Source organism: Mastigoproctus giganteus, chromosome 4, assembly GCF_048544385.1.
Source record: "Mastigoproctus giganteus isolate SK-2022 chromosome 4, ASM4854438v1, whole genome shotgun sequence".
NCBI classification, from domain to species: Eukaryota; Metazoa; Arthropoda; class Arachnida; order Uropygi; family Thelyphonidae; genus Mastigoproctus; species Mastigoproctus giganteus.
The window spans coordinates 45,803,420-45,817,971 of record NC_143578.1 but is presented as its reverse complement, the minus strand read 5'-3'; the positions used below and the strand labels follow the sequence as shown (position 1 = coordinate 45,817,971).

The 14,552-nt window shown below is 34.3% G+C and overlaps 1 protein-coding gene across 3 annotated transcripts in view; it reads left to right on the top strand.

Annotated features, from left to right (window-relative positions):
* Positions 1-14,552, top strand: part of LOC150086692 (ATP-dependent chromatin remodeler CHD5-like) — a 683,856-nt gene that overhangs the window by 546,412 nt on the left and 122,892 nt on the right. For all 3 annotated transcript variants that reach the window (XM_090372691.1, XM_090372693.1, XM_090372692.1), the window contains one exon: positions 4,894-4,935. In XM_090372691.1, coding sequence (XP_090228817.1) covers positions 4,894-4,935 — 42 coding nt within the window. The remainder of the gene's footprint in view (positions 1-4,893; positions 4,936-14,552) is intronic.

The following is a 14,552-nucleotide window of genomic DNA, read 5'->3' as shown; positions in this document are numbered from 1 at the left end:
CACCCTGTATATATATATATATATATGTGATATTTTTTTTATATATATAAATAATTTACATGAAAGACATTATATCTAAAATCACATATAATTTTAAAAGATCAAAAATAAAAAAAATGACAAAACAAAATTAAATTGTAGTTCAAGTATAAAACGATAAGAAATCATTAATGTAACAAGTGTAGTAATTGTAATGCAATACTATTGCTAAGATTATTGATAAGATCATGCTGCCATATCTTCGGGATGCGATCTTTGCTAATGCACCCGACAACATGCATTTTGGTCCTACAGGGCGCTTACAACAACAAGCCTAGCTGACACCATTGTGCGCATCCAAACTGCGTTTCAGGATAAAACACAATGCGATGTCTTTTACTTAGACATCAAAGGTGCTTTCGACAACATTGATCACAAGAAAGCCATTGAAATACTGAAAAATCATTTCCCCATTGATACAATGGTTATATCCTATCTTCAGTACAGCCTCAATCACAGAAATCTCATCTTCCCCACTAATACTGATAATATTCTCGTCACAACCGCAACAGGCATCCCTCAAGGAGGTGTTCTCTCCAGTGTTATATTTTCAGCATCTCTACAACCACTTCTACAAGAAAATCCAAATCTGCTGTCTTATGCCGATGATTTAAAGTTGTTTATTATTTCCAAATCCTGTGATGACATTTCCAAGGTTAGCCATGATGCGAATTTACAGATGTGTGGAATCATCAAATATCTGAAGAATCTCAATCTCACTATAAATACAAACAAATCTGCTCAAATAACTTATTCCTTACAGAAACAACCAAACCACATAGAAATTAAAATTTCAAATGTTTCAATTCCCAACGTATTTGCTCACAAAGACCTAGGAGTTGTTTTTGACAAAAATCTTTCATTTAATTCTCAGTATGTATATGTTGCTAAAAAAAATTCAAAAATCAAGATAGCTGATCAAGCAAGAAACAGCGGCGATTCAAGATAGAAAAACAGTCATTAACCATGTTCAGAGATGCATTTTTCCCATTCTGTCCTATGCCTCCGAAATCTGGTCTGGCGCTCCTCAAGTTACCGTAAAAAAGTTCCTTGCCCTAGAGTATTGGGTTCTTAGATGGCTGAACAATAAACTTCGTTTTCCCCGTACAATATCCAGGCAACAGCTTTACAAAAACTTTAAAACAAAGCCTCTGCAACAGATGATCAATGAGTCTGGAGTCATGCTTCTTGCTAAGTTAATTACTTCTGCATCCAGTTCACCAAACCTAGCCAACATAATAGCTCCCACCAACAGAGAAAACTCAAGAAACCAACAACAATTCAAATCCAAACTCTCCAGACTAAAACAAATGGACAGGATGTTCCCCAATGCATCCCTTCAACTCATAAATTATCACAACATTGATTGTAAGAGGTTGCTCAACTCTGAAGCCTACAGGAGTCTCATTTCCAAACAAATTATGAGAAATACAAACAGCTGCCTACCTACAACCCAGTAACTACATCCAGAGCCAAATGTAATGTTCTGCAATATATATTTTTGATCATTATAATTCATATTCGTTGTTAATGTATATATAGAATATGCTATGTATTTTTTCATATATATATATATATTTGTCTCCTTTGTACTGAATTTATGCCCCTAGCCTAGTGCTGTGATGGGCTTGCTGTAGTTGCAATAAATGAAAATTTATTATTATTATTTATTATTATTTGTTTTATTTAGAAATAATTTATATGGTATGCATTATATCTAGATTATATATCAGTATAGAAAACAGCCCTCATGATTTTCTTGAGGATTATCTCGTGCATCCCATGAATCATCTCGCCGCCCCCTATGGGTGCGCACACCCCACTTTGGAGACTACTGGTATAGACTATAAAGAATTTAAGGGCAAGAGCCTCAAGCTATATGGTAGAATGACTAACATATAGGTTAGTGCAGTTACATCAGTTTAATTCATAGCCATCAACACCAAAGTACTTAAATGGGCATCCACCGAGAATAAGTAACATTAGTCTTCTCCACTAGCGAAATGTTACTTATTCGAGGTAGTACAATATCATGACAACTCCTGAATATATTCACAATATAAGATATAATTAAAGTGATGTCAATTTAACTACTTCGGTAGATGGCTACAAATTAAACTGATACAATTGCACTAACCTATACATTAGAAGCTTGAAATATATTCAAATTATCCCAAGTCATGCTTGGAATTTTAACAATTCCTTTTAGCAGTGCTGAGTGTGAAAGAATATTCGGCCAGGTTAGAAAAGCAACAACTGAGTTCAAATCTTCTCTTTCTGGTGAAACTTTGAAAATGCTCCTGACAGCCTAGTGTAAACAGCAAGGTTGTTATGAAAAAGGATTTGACTCAACATTTCTGAAGATGAGAAAGTGTGCGACAGTATCTTTCTTGAAGCAATCAAAATCAGTTTATGTCTAATAGAATATCAGAAAGAGTAAGCTAATATTTAAAAGCATATTTTTCTGTTAAACAATCTTCTAGCCATATTTTAATATAAAATGTGTATCCTTCTAGTGCAGTCTGGACTTTAAAAAAAACACTACCTTTTTTCCAAAAAATCTTGTTTTTCTCCTGTTTTGGTTCAAAACCCTCCTGTTTTCCTCCTGCTTACAAATGCGTGACCAGCTTTTTGAAAGTTAGAGGTTGGTAGCTATGCACCAGCATCCAGATACCCACCATTAAGTTAAGAGATCCACGCTAATGCAAGAATATAATGAAAGTTAAAGGTCTGCGGAAGCCACATTGAAGAAATACCATTGAAGCCATAACTCATATTGTGCTTCTGAGCAAATGAGAAAATTTGAAGTGCATTTTACCCAGTGCACTGGGGATTGGGTGGGGGGGGTGAATGTTTTTGGCACTGTATAACAGAGAAACCCGAAGAACAAAAATCTGAGGCATTTGCAGAGTTTCAATAAAAATGTTCTTGTATAGACTCTGGCATGACCACTAGATCAGAGTTTACATTAAGTATTTTGATAGTGAAATACAATCATTAATCTTATTTATTTATTTTTATTTTTTTTATGAAAAACCCCAAACACGAAAGGTATCAAAACCTATAGTACTTAGTACCTTGCATGGGTTGAAGGAGAAGTACGGGGGGAGGGGGATGCCGGAAACTTTGCTCTAGAGACTAAACATGGGTTTCACCACTTCAAGCCTCCAATAAGCAAAGTGGTGGTATTTCACAGAGGGCATTCAATAAATTATCTACCTACCTACAAAGGAAATGAGTTAGAGGGAAAAATCTTTTTTTTTTATTTTTCAATGCAACTCTCCTTAACTTCCAGACAAATAAATTCCTTTATCCTGTCCATCAAAGAACACTGAAACAGCAGACTTCAGTTCATTATCATCAGTAAAGCAATGTCCACATACATTTTTCTTGAGATGTCAAAACAGGAAATGGTCACTGGGGGCTAGATCCAGCCTGTAAGGTGGATGGGTAAGTTCTTTAAAGTCAGAGTTTCTCAAAGCAGCAGCATGTCTCCAGAAAGTTTTCCACAGCATTTTTCCTTTATGAAATCCCTTAGGTTGTACAGTAGGAATGCATATGACTCCCTAGTGACTGTTTGCTTGTGTTCCAAGTAGTGAATGTACAAAATTCCCTCAGCATCCAAAAATATGGTGACCATAATCTTTCCAGCTGAAGGTTGTGTCCAAAAATTTTTTGTTGGGAGAGAACCCTTGCACTTCCATTGCATTGATTCTTGCTTGGTCTCAGGATCCCAGTGATGAACCCATGTTTCATCACCCATAATCACCCATAACAATTCTTGAGATGAAAATTTCAGGATCCCTTCCATAAAGGTCTAAATTTTTCTCACAACGCCATACTCTAAATTGCTTCTGCACAGGAGTCAGAAATCTGGGGATCCACCTTGTGCTGACCTTAGTCATCCCCAAATGTTCATGGAGGATGGTTATAACTGTCCCCTCAGATGTCATATTCCCTAGAGATTTGGGGCACCTTTAAATATCTCATTCAGCCCAAGGGTTTCCACAGCTTAGCACATTTCTGAATTGGTTGCTGTCACAGGCCTTCCTGGACATGGATCATCTTCAGTGGACTCTCTACCCCACTTGAATTGTTTTGACCAGAATTTCACTTGTTACTCTGAAAGTGCACTATTATACACAGCCACCATCCTTTCATGTTAATGCCCTTTGGCCCATTTCCTTCTTTGGTGAGAAACTTGATGACTGAACGATGCTCCAGTATCTGCAAATCCATAATTTGATACATGTTTCTTCCTTCTTTCTGTTACAGCAGCACAACCTAAAAACATAGAATCAAAATTAGTATGATTCAAGTTGAGATACGTAGGAACATGATAAATCATAAATCATTGAAATATAACTAGGGCATTCTTGTGTTGAACCACAGACCACTCAGTGACTTCGAGCCTAAAATATAAATGTTATTGTTTATACTCCAGCACAGCCGATTGGGGGGGGGAAGAGAGAGAGAGGTTTCAGATATGTATATTAGATTAGCTGAAACATATTCAGTAAATGAAAAAAAAAAAAAAAAAACTTTTACAGATTTTTATAGAATAGGTTTAATAATTAATAAACAAACTTTTATACATTTTTAAGGTACCTTGATAAATTATGAATCATTGAAATATAACTATGGGGCATTCATGTGTTTGAACCACAGACCACTCAGTGACTTCGAGCCTAAAATATAAATGTTATTGTTTAGCTGAAACATATTCAGTAAATGAAAAAAAAAAAAAAAAAAAAAAAAAACCTTTACAGATTTTTATAGAATTTGTTTTATAATTAATAAAAAAACTTTTATACATTTTTAAGGTACCTATAAGTTTCTTTTTCTTATGTATAGATGATAATGAGGATGATGATGATTTTGAAGAAAAGAATGAAGGTAAGTATTTATTTATTGCTGTAATTGTTTAAATAACAATTTTCAGGCCTTCAATGCATCTTTAAAAATTCTTGAAAATTCCTGTCATATTCTTGGTTCATACGATTAACTACCAATTATAGATCATCAACACAATGTTTCATAGTATCTACCTACATAATGTCATTTATGTCACAGCTGACCAGATACTCTATGTTTTTGTATTAGATTGAGATCCAAGGATCAAGTTGGTCAGGGTAGATGCTTGATCACTTCCTCACATTCCTCAAACCACTCTTTCACACATTTGGTTTAGTAAATGGAAGCATATCTACACATCATTGCAAATATATTTTCTAGCATTCAGTTTTGTGACAAGGTATGTCACGAAAACATTCCGCGGACACTCCAACACTTTTGGTTTTCTCTGTATGTGCACTCTTCCCTTAACCCATTAACGCCTATGAAAAAACTACCTATAAAAACTCATTTCACTCAATCTTATGGTGAGATTATAAGTCAAGGAAACAAACAATACCAAAATTTCAAAGAAAATATATTTTATTTTTTTAGAAAAACAGGCATCCTCAAATGGGAATGTTTGGCAGATAAGTGGTATTTTTCGAAGCAGCCTTTTTCAATGCACATTGTTTTCTGACAATTCTTACATGACCACCTAGCTTTCATATGACAAACACAACATTTTAATTAATTGTCTATCAAGTTTTTCTGGAAAGTGATGGCCTTCACTGATTTTCATGGAACTTCCGGCTTTTCGCTTCTTATTGCTTCTTGTTAATGCAGCATCTTTCAAATAACTTCGTACAATGTTTCGACAAAACTCTGATTGATTCATTTTTATCTCTGCTGTCATTTGGTGAAACTTCCACACATTAGTGATGGTCATATCTAACATGTATGTAAACAGGACCCACCACCATTTCTTGCCTCTTGTCCGCTATCCTATACAACGATATACATTGGTCATGGGTATCTACGCCACTCATTCTGCTGTTGTATGATGCAGGTTGTTCTACATTGACCTTAGCTTTTTCAGTTTTTGACCAACATTTTACATATTATAATGGTTCAACAGAATCATATTTGGTAAGAACAGAACATACATTGTTATCTTTTCATTTTATACATAATATGCCTTTGATGACATCAAACCTCATAAGTACCTCTTTCCATTTTTTTAATTTCTTTAGATGCCATAATAGGACAATGTTGAACTCATCCCTCACTGTTCCTGTAGCTCTTATTTTCTTCTTTTTCAAAAATATCATCAATGAGTATGTTGCAAAATAATTGTCAAATAATTGTAGAAAACTACGTGGTTTGATGGATCCGGCACATTTTCCAATAAATAAATAACCACTCTTGCACCTACAGGTATACTCTTCACATTTTTGGTTTCTTTAGTTGTTTTTCCATTGCAGTATACTCTTCTTTTTGGTTTCTTTAGTTATTTTTCCATTGCACTATACTTTTCACATTTTTGGTTTCTTTAGTTGGTTTTCCATTGCATCAAAAGCGTAGCAATACCCAAAAGGACTACTTACCATCCAAATTTTGTAACTGAACCTCACTGAACCAGTGAGGTTCAGTTAAAAAATTTATCAAGGAGAAATTGTTTGGCTGGATTATGTCCAAAGTACTTCAATTTCCAATTTCATCATTATTGGCCAGATATACAAATCTCTTTATTTCTAGATATCGATCTCTTGACATGGCATTATAAATTCACAAGACACCCAAGTTCTTGTCCAGAGACCAATACATTCTTTCTTGAGGAAGATTTTGATATCCTGTCAAAAGCAATATTGCAATAAAACTTCACATTTCTTTGTTGGGGATAGTAAATTCGTGATTGTTTTTGTGTCGAGCTTATATTATCGTTTGTTCGCATATATAGTCTGCAATTTCATCACTAAAATGTTTTTCAAATATTTTGGGTGGGAACAAATCTTTTAAGTCATTTTTCACAGATCTAACTCACTTGTAAAACAGTGTTCATTTGTTCCTAAAGGTGCGTATTCCGGATGTCTCTTCTTTCTCGTAATTTCTATAACTTAAGCAAACTTATTTTTAAAGGACACTGCTGCTGATTCGTCTGCAGAAAGTTTCTTGCCTTGAATATCTAGTTCATGTATACCATGTCTCAGTTTAAAGTTTTTCAGCCAACCTGTGCTTCCCTTAAAGTCTTCATTACCTCTTAATTTTCAGTTAAAATCCAATGCTTTTTCACACAACAGTGGGCCAGACACTGGTTCACCTAAATTTCACTCTGAAGAGGGAAAAAAATAAAAAAAAAAAAAAAGTGAGTGCACCCTTTAAAGAGGCATTTTCAGGTTTCAACATCATCTTTTTCCTGCTAGATCCTCCTTCACTATCCATAATTGACACAATTTCTGTTATAGAATGGGAATTTTTCTTGATGTCATAAATTATTGAGGTCCCCACATTAAATTCTTTGGAGAGATATCCTAAATTTTCACCTTTTCTAATTCTATTAATAATTTCCGTTTTTTTTTGTTGCAATGTTGAAACTAAGCGCTTTCTTTTCTTTTCACATTTTACTGTAAAAAATTGAGAAAATAATAAATCGCACAGTTTCGGGTTGTTGTTGTTATTTGGTTTTTAGGAGCATTAGCAACCAAGGCCATATTGCTCCGGGGATATGCGGTGGTCGTTCCCTGACCTTTCCGGTGGTCACGGGCTCGAACCCCGGTCTAATCAACAAGTGTGTGCTACGCACTGCCCACCTGGCTACAGAGGCGCCCCCAGTTTCGGGCTGATATTATTCTTACCGAATCTGGAGCTAAACTAATCTGAAATTCACTCGTGGTTTCCAAGAAAGCCCAGTAGTCTCTGTGATATTTTCTAAAGCACACTTCTGAAGGTCACATAGAATTATGGAGGTCGCAACCATAAAACAATAAAAACAATTTGCAGTTTTCAGTTTATTGCACTTTTTGTTTGTACAATCTGTTATAAACGGGTAGTAAACTCGATATTTTGCATATTATAATCAAAATTCAATTTGCAAATGTACCATTAATAAAAAAAAAATAATAAAAAATCAGGCTTTCAAATTATTCCAGATAACCGACATTCTACTGTATACCATTGAATCACTATCACTTTTATCTTCTGGAACATCATCTTCTTCCGGGGGTAAAACATCTTCTTCATTGGTATTTTCAAGTGAAATTTCCTCAGAACCAGGAATTTCCTTCGGAAATGAATTAAGGTCCTGTAAAACATCTTCATAAAACTCTTCACAATCTGTCAACTTGTACAAATTTGGAGGTAATATGCAAATTTCAAAACCTCATCATCATTAGATTCTTGATTTGCAATGTCTTCGATAGCTTCCTCAAGTCTGGTATATTTCTTCTTGCCATAAAAAAAATCTTTGGTTCCATTATTGCCTGGTTTATGATTCACTATAAACAAAAATAAAACTTATATACAATAATGCCTAATGTTCCCATTTGAGGACATAAACAAAAAAAAAAAAAAAAAACCTAGAAAAAATGTAATTGAAATTTTGTTCATACTTACAGCATATATTGTGTCTCTAAATTTGATTGTAAAACAAAGACAATTAAAAAACACTATATTAAAAAAAAAATTTTGATGATAACTTCCATGAAGTCACTAGAAAAATAAATCAGCCTCTTGCAACAGTTACAAAATCAGTACTGAAGACATCTGGCACTGACGGAAGTATAGGAATCATTTCCTGATATTTATAGATAAACAATACAGAGAAATATTTCATGGAATTGCAATAGTTTCAATATAATAACATTTTGAATTAGTGTTCCTATACAAGTATGCTAATGGGTTAATGCTGAAAAATGTAAACCAATCCCACCCCCCCTCCATCAATACATCAGTATTTTCCAGTTGGTGTCCCAAAACAGTAACCTTTTTTATTTATTTTTATTATTAGTTAATTGGAAGCAAAGGAACAATGAGAGTAATCTACAGACCATAAGATTGTGAGGAATATGACAAGGATCTTTATATGCAGATGAAATGGACAAGCAAGCATGAATGTCTTAGTATGGGTGACTTTTATCTGCTCCAATTGATTGGTATAAATGGGAGGAAAACTCATGATGGGGAAAAACTTTTTTAAATAAACTGGATGATTATTATTTGTACCAGCATGTTAGAGAAAGTACTAGGGGTGAGAATATTCTCAAAAATCGGATGACATCACAGAGCTTAAAGAACAGGAACCATTGTCATGAAGTGATCATTAGCCGGAAGATAAAGAAAGATGTTGCAGTAGTTACTGGCAAAGGCACAGGTTTTAACTTCAGAAGAAGGGATTTTGACAGTTTAAGGCGCAATGTGGCATTTGTGAACTGGGTGGATTACCAAGGAATGGCAAATACATTTGAATTATGGAATAATTTTAAAGCAAAAATTACAGAAGCCATGAATTAGATAGTATGAATCAGAGCTGTAATACTCAATATGTTCTACGTTGATAATAATATTAGTAAATTAATAAGAGGAGTTTACCTCAATATAGTACGTAGAACACTTCCGTATGATACCCTCCAGAAATTAAAACGGAAAAAACGAAAAAATCGACAACTTACCGGTACATTAAAGTAAAATATAAATAATTAAATAATCAATTTAACACAATTCAAAATCAATTAAAAACAATTAAAATTCAAATTAACGCAATTAAAAGAATCTAACGAAAATATTCAAAACGATTTTCCTTCCTCATACACATTTCCGTTTAACCCTAATGTGGCTACATATAAAATTAAAACTAGTCGCCTCATTACAGTAACGAGGCGACTAGTTTTAATTTTATATGTAGCCACATTAGGGTTAAACGGAAATGTGTATGAGGAAGGAAAATCGTTTTGAATATTTTCGTTAGATTCTTTTAATTGCGTTAATTTGAATTTTAATTGTTTTTAATTGATTTTGAATTGTGTTAAATTGATTATTTATATTTTACTTTAATGTACCGGTAAGTTGTCGTTTTTTTCGTTTTTTCCGTTTTAATTTCTGGAGGGTATCATACGGAAGTGTTCTACGTACTATATTGAGGTAAACTCCTCTTATTAATTTACTAAGAAGCCATGAATGCATACTACATACCTTTAAGAAAATATTGCAGGAGGAAGATGCCGAAATGGATGACTGCGGAGCTGGCTGGTCAAACAGAGCAAAAAAATATAGCATGGGACAGTTACCGAGTGATGAAACCTATAACAGGTACAAGTTGATCTGTAATAGTACCACAGCATGAGGGAGTGTATTGAACCATTGCGGTTAATTGTGAGGGCATCTTTATTATTATTAAATTACAGTTGCTCAGAGCGAAACGGATACAAAAATAGATTGTGACAAGTTTAATAATAGGAAAATATACATATATTAGATTAGATACATACAAATAAAAGCTTTCGGTTGTTTAGTCAACCTTCCTCAGTTAAACTGACAGTTAAGAATGGAGCATGAGGGCATGTACTGCCAATCTTGTACGTGAAGTGTGTGATTAATTGTTGGATGATGTCAGTTTAACTGAGGAGGGTTGACTAAACAACCGAAAGCTTTTATTTGTATGTATCTAATCTAATATATGTATATTTTCCTATTATTAAACTTGTCACAATCTATTTTTGTATCCGTTTCGCTCTGAGCAACTGTAATTTAATAATAATAATGAATCCAGAGCACACAGTCCTCTTTAATCGTATGAGGACATCTTTGGATTCGGGAGATCCTATGGATCGGAAAAGTGCCAATGTATCTCCAATACATAAAAGCAGTTCTAAGAGTGAAGTTGGTAATTACAGACTGGTTAGTTTGACTTCAGAGGTAGGATAAATCTGACTTCAGCAGTGTTACAAGTTGCAGCTCCACTGAACGAGAAGTTTTTTAGCCATATTTAGCTGCTTTGTTGACCATTTTTTACATCAAATTATTTTCTATAAGTAGTATATAAAGACCTAGTCAGGATTGTTAGTTTATTCTGAATTGAGACAGCGAGAATAGATATGGCATTCTGAAGGACATACAACATGGCTTTATTAAGTGTAAATCAAGCTTAACTAATTTATTAGGCTGTTTTTTTTGACACAGTTACTAATGAGCTAGATTTTGGGAACAATTTCGACATAGTTTTTTTGGATTTTAGCAAAGCATTTGACTCGGTACCTCATGAGTGGTTAATGTATAAACTTGAACAGGTTGGGATTAATGGTAGGATTCTAAGATGGATTGCTGGATAGCTGCAGGGCAGAAGGAGAGGGTTGTGATTAATGGATATTCTTCAGATTGGTGTAACATCATAAGTGGTTGGGATTAATGGTAGGATTCTAAGATGGATTGCTGGATAGCTGCAGGGCAGAAGGAGAGGGTTGTGATTAATGGATATTCTTCAGATTGGTGTAACATCATAAGTGAAGGACATACTTATGATGTTACACCTCCTTAGACCACTGTTGTTTCTCATCTTCATAAATGTCATTGATGAAGGGATAAAGGCTTGATATCAGAATTTGCAGATGATGTTATGAGTGGCAGAGTTCTAAATATCAGTAGCAAGCAGCACTCCTTCAGGATGACTTGAGCAGATTTCAAGGATGGTCAGATAAGTGGCAGCTATGTTTTAATTCTGCTAAATGCAAGGTTTTACACTTGGGGAATAGCAACCCGCATATAAATTATACTTTTAATTCAACCCCACCAAGTGAGGTTGAATTAAAAACAGTGTAGGAGGAAAGGGATCTAAGAGTTACAATAACTGCAGATATGAAGTTTTCTGAACTGTGTAAATAGGACACCATGGACACCCAGGAAAGCCCGTGGTGTCCTATCGATGATTTGCCGAACGTTATCCTGTAGAGATAGGGAGGTCATAATCCCACTGTATAAGGCAATTGTAAGACCACATTTCGAATACTGTGTTCAAGTATGGAGACCTCATCTGAAAAAAGACATCAAGCGTCCAAAGATGGGCAACTCGAATGGTGAGATCGGCAGAAGGATGACCAACGAGGAACAACTCCAATTATGTGTGCTACAGAGTTAGGCAATTAGGCACTTCAGTGGTGACCTGATTTAAGATTTATAAGGCTCTGAGAGGATTAATAAAATGAATGAAGGTAAAATTCTCACTCTTCTAAAGAATTCAGTAACTAGAGATCATAAATTCAGATTTCAAGGCTTTTTTTTTTTTTTTTTTTGGTAGTTGTTGGCGCATTGGCTTCTGTGGCCATAATGCACCTCCCAAGGTTTTTGCAGTATCTTTGATCCAAGCCCGAGGCGGGATTCAAACCCACGACCTTTGGGTTGCTAGGCAGGCACTTTACCCACCCGGCTAGCCCGGTCAGCATTACAGGGCTTGAGGTTTAGATTGAATTGTAGGACGTTTTCTTTTAGCCAGTGAGTCATTGTTAGCTGCAACAAGTTGTCCTTGCAGGTAGTTGAGGCTGACAATTTGAATAATTCAAAGAACAACTGGATACTTGTGGCATATAATTTGTGTTTTCTTATCTACTTGGTTGATGTTTTTTTTTTTTTTTTTGCCAGTGTAGCAAAAGCTGTATAGTAGGAAAAACTATATATTCACCATATAGTGCAAAAAAAAACTTACGCTATATGGTGAATACTATTACTATTGCTATTATTTGTTTTTAAGGTCTTCTACCCTTGTAATGCATTCTTCTTTGTAGAGACTGATCCTTTATGATATTACCACATTAAATACAGAGGCTAATCCATTCAGACGTTAAAAATCGCACTCCCCATGTTGAAATTTTGGTTGCAGTTCCATCTGTTCAGAAATATTTTCTAAGCATTTTTCTCATTCATTAAAGATATAAATAACACTAGTCACTTAATGTTTGTGATAGGTACATCCATCCTTTCTACTGTAGCACTTGCTAAACATGCACTGACAATCATGTGACTTTGGAAGTCCGTGGGATCCTGTTTATTCCCCATTTCAGGTGATCTTATTTAGGTTCTGGTTGGATTACACAGCTTTATAGTACTTTCCTGCACACATCACACACTATGTGATCCCTTTGATTTACATATTTTTGCATAGATTGTTGTATATAGCTCAAACTTCCATGAGCCTAATAAGGTTTCCAGGCATTACAAATAGGAGGAAGAAACTTTTCTTCTCATCAACATTGAAACAGCTGAGCACAAAAAAAAAAAAAAAAAAAAAAATTACATACAGGCTTCCTTGGAAAAACAGGAAGCTAGATAAATAAGGTAGCTTAACCCTTTGCTTTCTGATATTGTGGCAGCCATGATGGTTGGTATTTCTGATTATGAAATTTCTTAGGAGTGAAGTATTTAGATATGGCACCTACATCTTGTAACAGACTTTCTGATGAAGAAATTGAGAAATTGGTAGAATTTTCTGATTCATAATTTGAATGAACTAACAGTGGTTTTTTTTTTTTTTTTTTTTGTGTGTGTGTGCAACTTGGTACTAAATATAAAAACTAATATAAAGGAGTACTGGTCTGAAGAATGGATAGACAGAATGTACACAGTATTTGGCAGGCATATATATATATATATGCACACCAATGGAATAGAAAACAAAAGGAATTCAAAGTACAGAATCTAAAGTGAAAAGTATTTTCAATGATCTGAATGAAAAGTTTCTTGAATATTTTGTTCTAGAAAGAATTATTGCATTAGGCTAAACTACTGTTGGTTAAAGGGTAATCATTAAAATTCATAACTCTCAAAAGCCAGCAGAATAGGCCTTTGTAATTTATTTTAGGTTACTACAAACAGGTTCTGTATCTGTTATCACTCCTTTGGAATACCTACTGCTGACTTGTTAAGACCAGGCTTGGCTTTCACCTCAAAGGATCATTCTTCATCTTATCCAAAAACTGTTTCACAGTATTGAGGGTAGCGGATCAATTTTATACTATTATTGAACTGACAGAAGAACTTCATAAACTAAATATACTCCTAAGAGTCATGTTAAGGTTGATGTACACATTATCATACAATGTCCATAAAAGTATCAGTACCATACACGATAGTGCTGTAATTTTAATATCATCCAATGTATTTTCAGTGAATACTTTTACACGTATCCAACACAGTGCCATCTAGGGATAGACAGTATCCGTGCCATACTTCCAGATGTTGCTGGAAACGGTATTTTTTACTTTTTGACACTTTTCAACAGGATCATGTGTGGGAGGGGGAATGTGGATACAATATCAAAAATTCTTTAGTGAATTTGCATGTGCATGGTTCTTTCCTGGAATTATTTATTTTCATTATTAAAACATACATTTAGTTATTAAGTAAAATTATTGTCATTTCAAGTTATCTAGTTTGTTTTGTTTTGTTTTAATTATGCTTGAGAAAACATATGGAAACAAATGTATGATAATATAGTTTTCATAAACACAGTTACTGACCATTGTGGTCAGTTTGCCAAGCATGAAAATTGATGAATTCACTATTTGTGTAATCATCAGTTGGGATGGGGAATTCTTTATTTATTTATTTTATTTTTGTTATTATTATTTATTCTGTTTAATTTTTTTTTGTCTGAATTGGAAAATGCTTTGAATGTTTCTTTAACATAAAATGCTTGC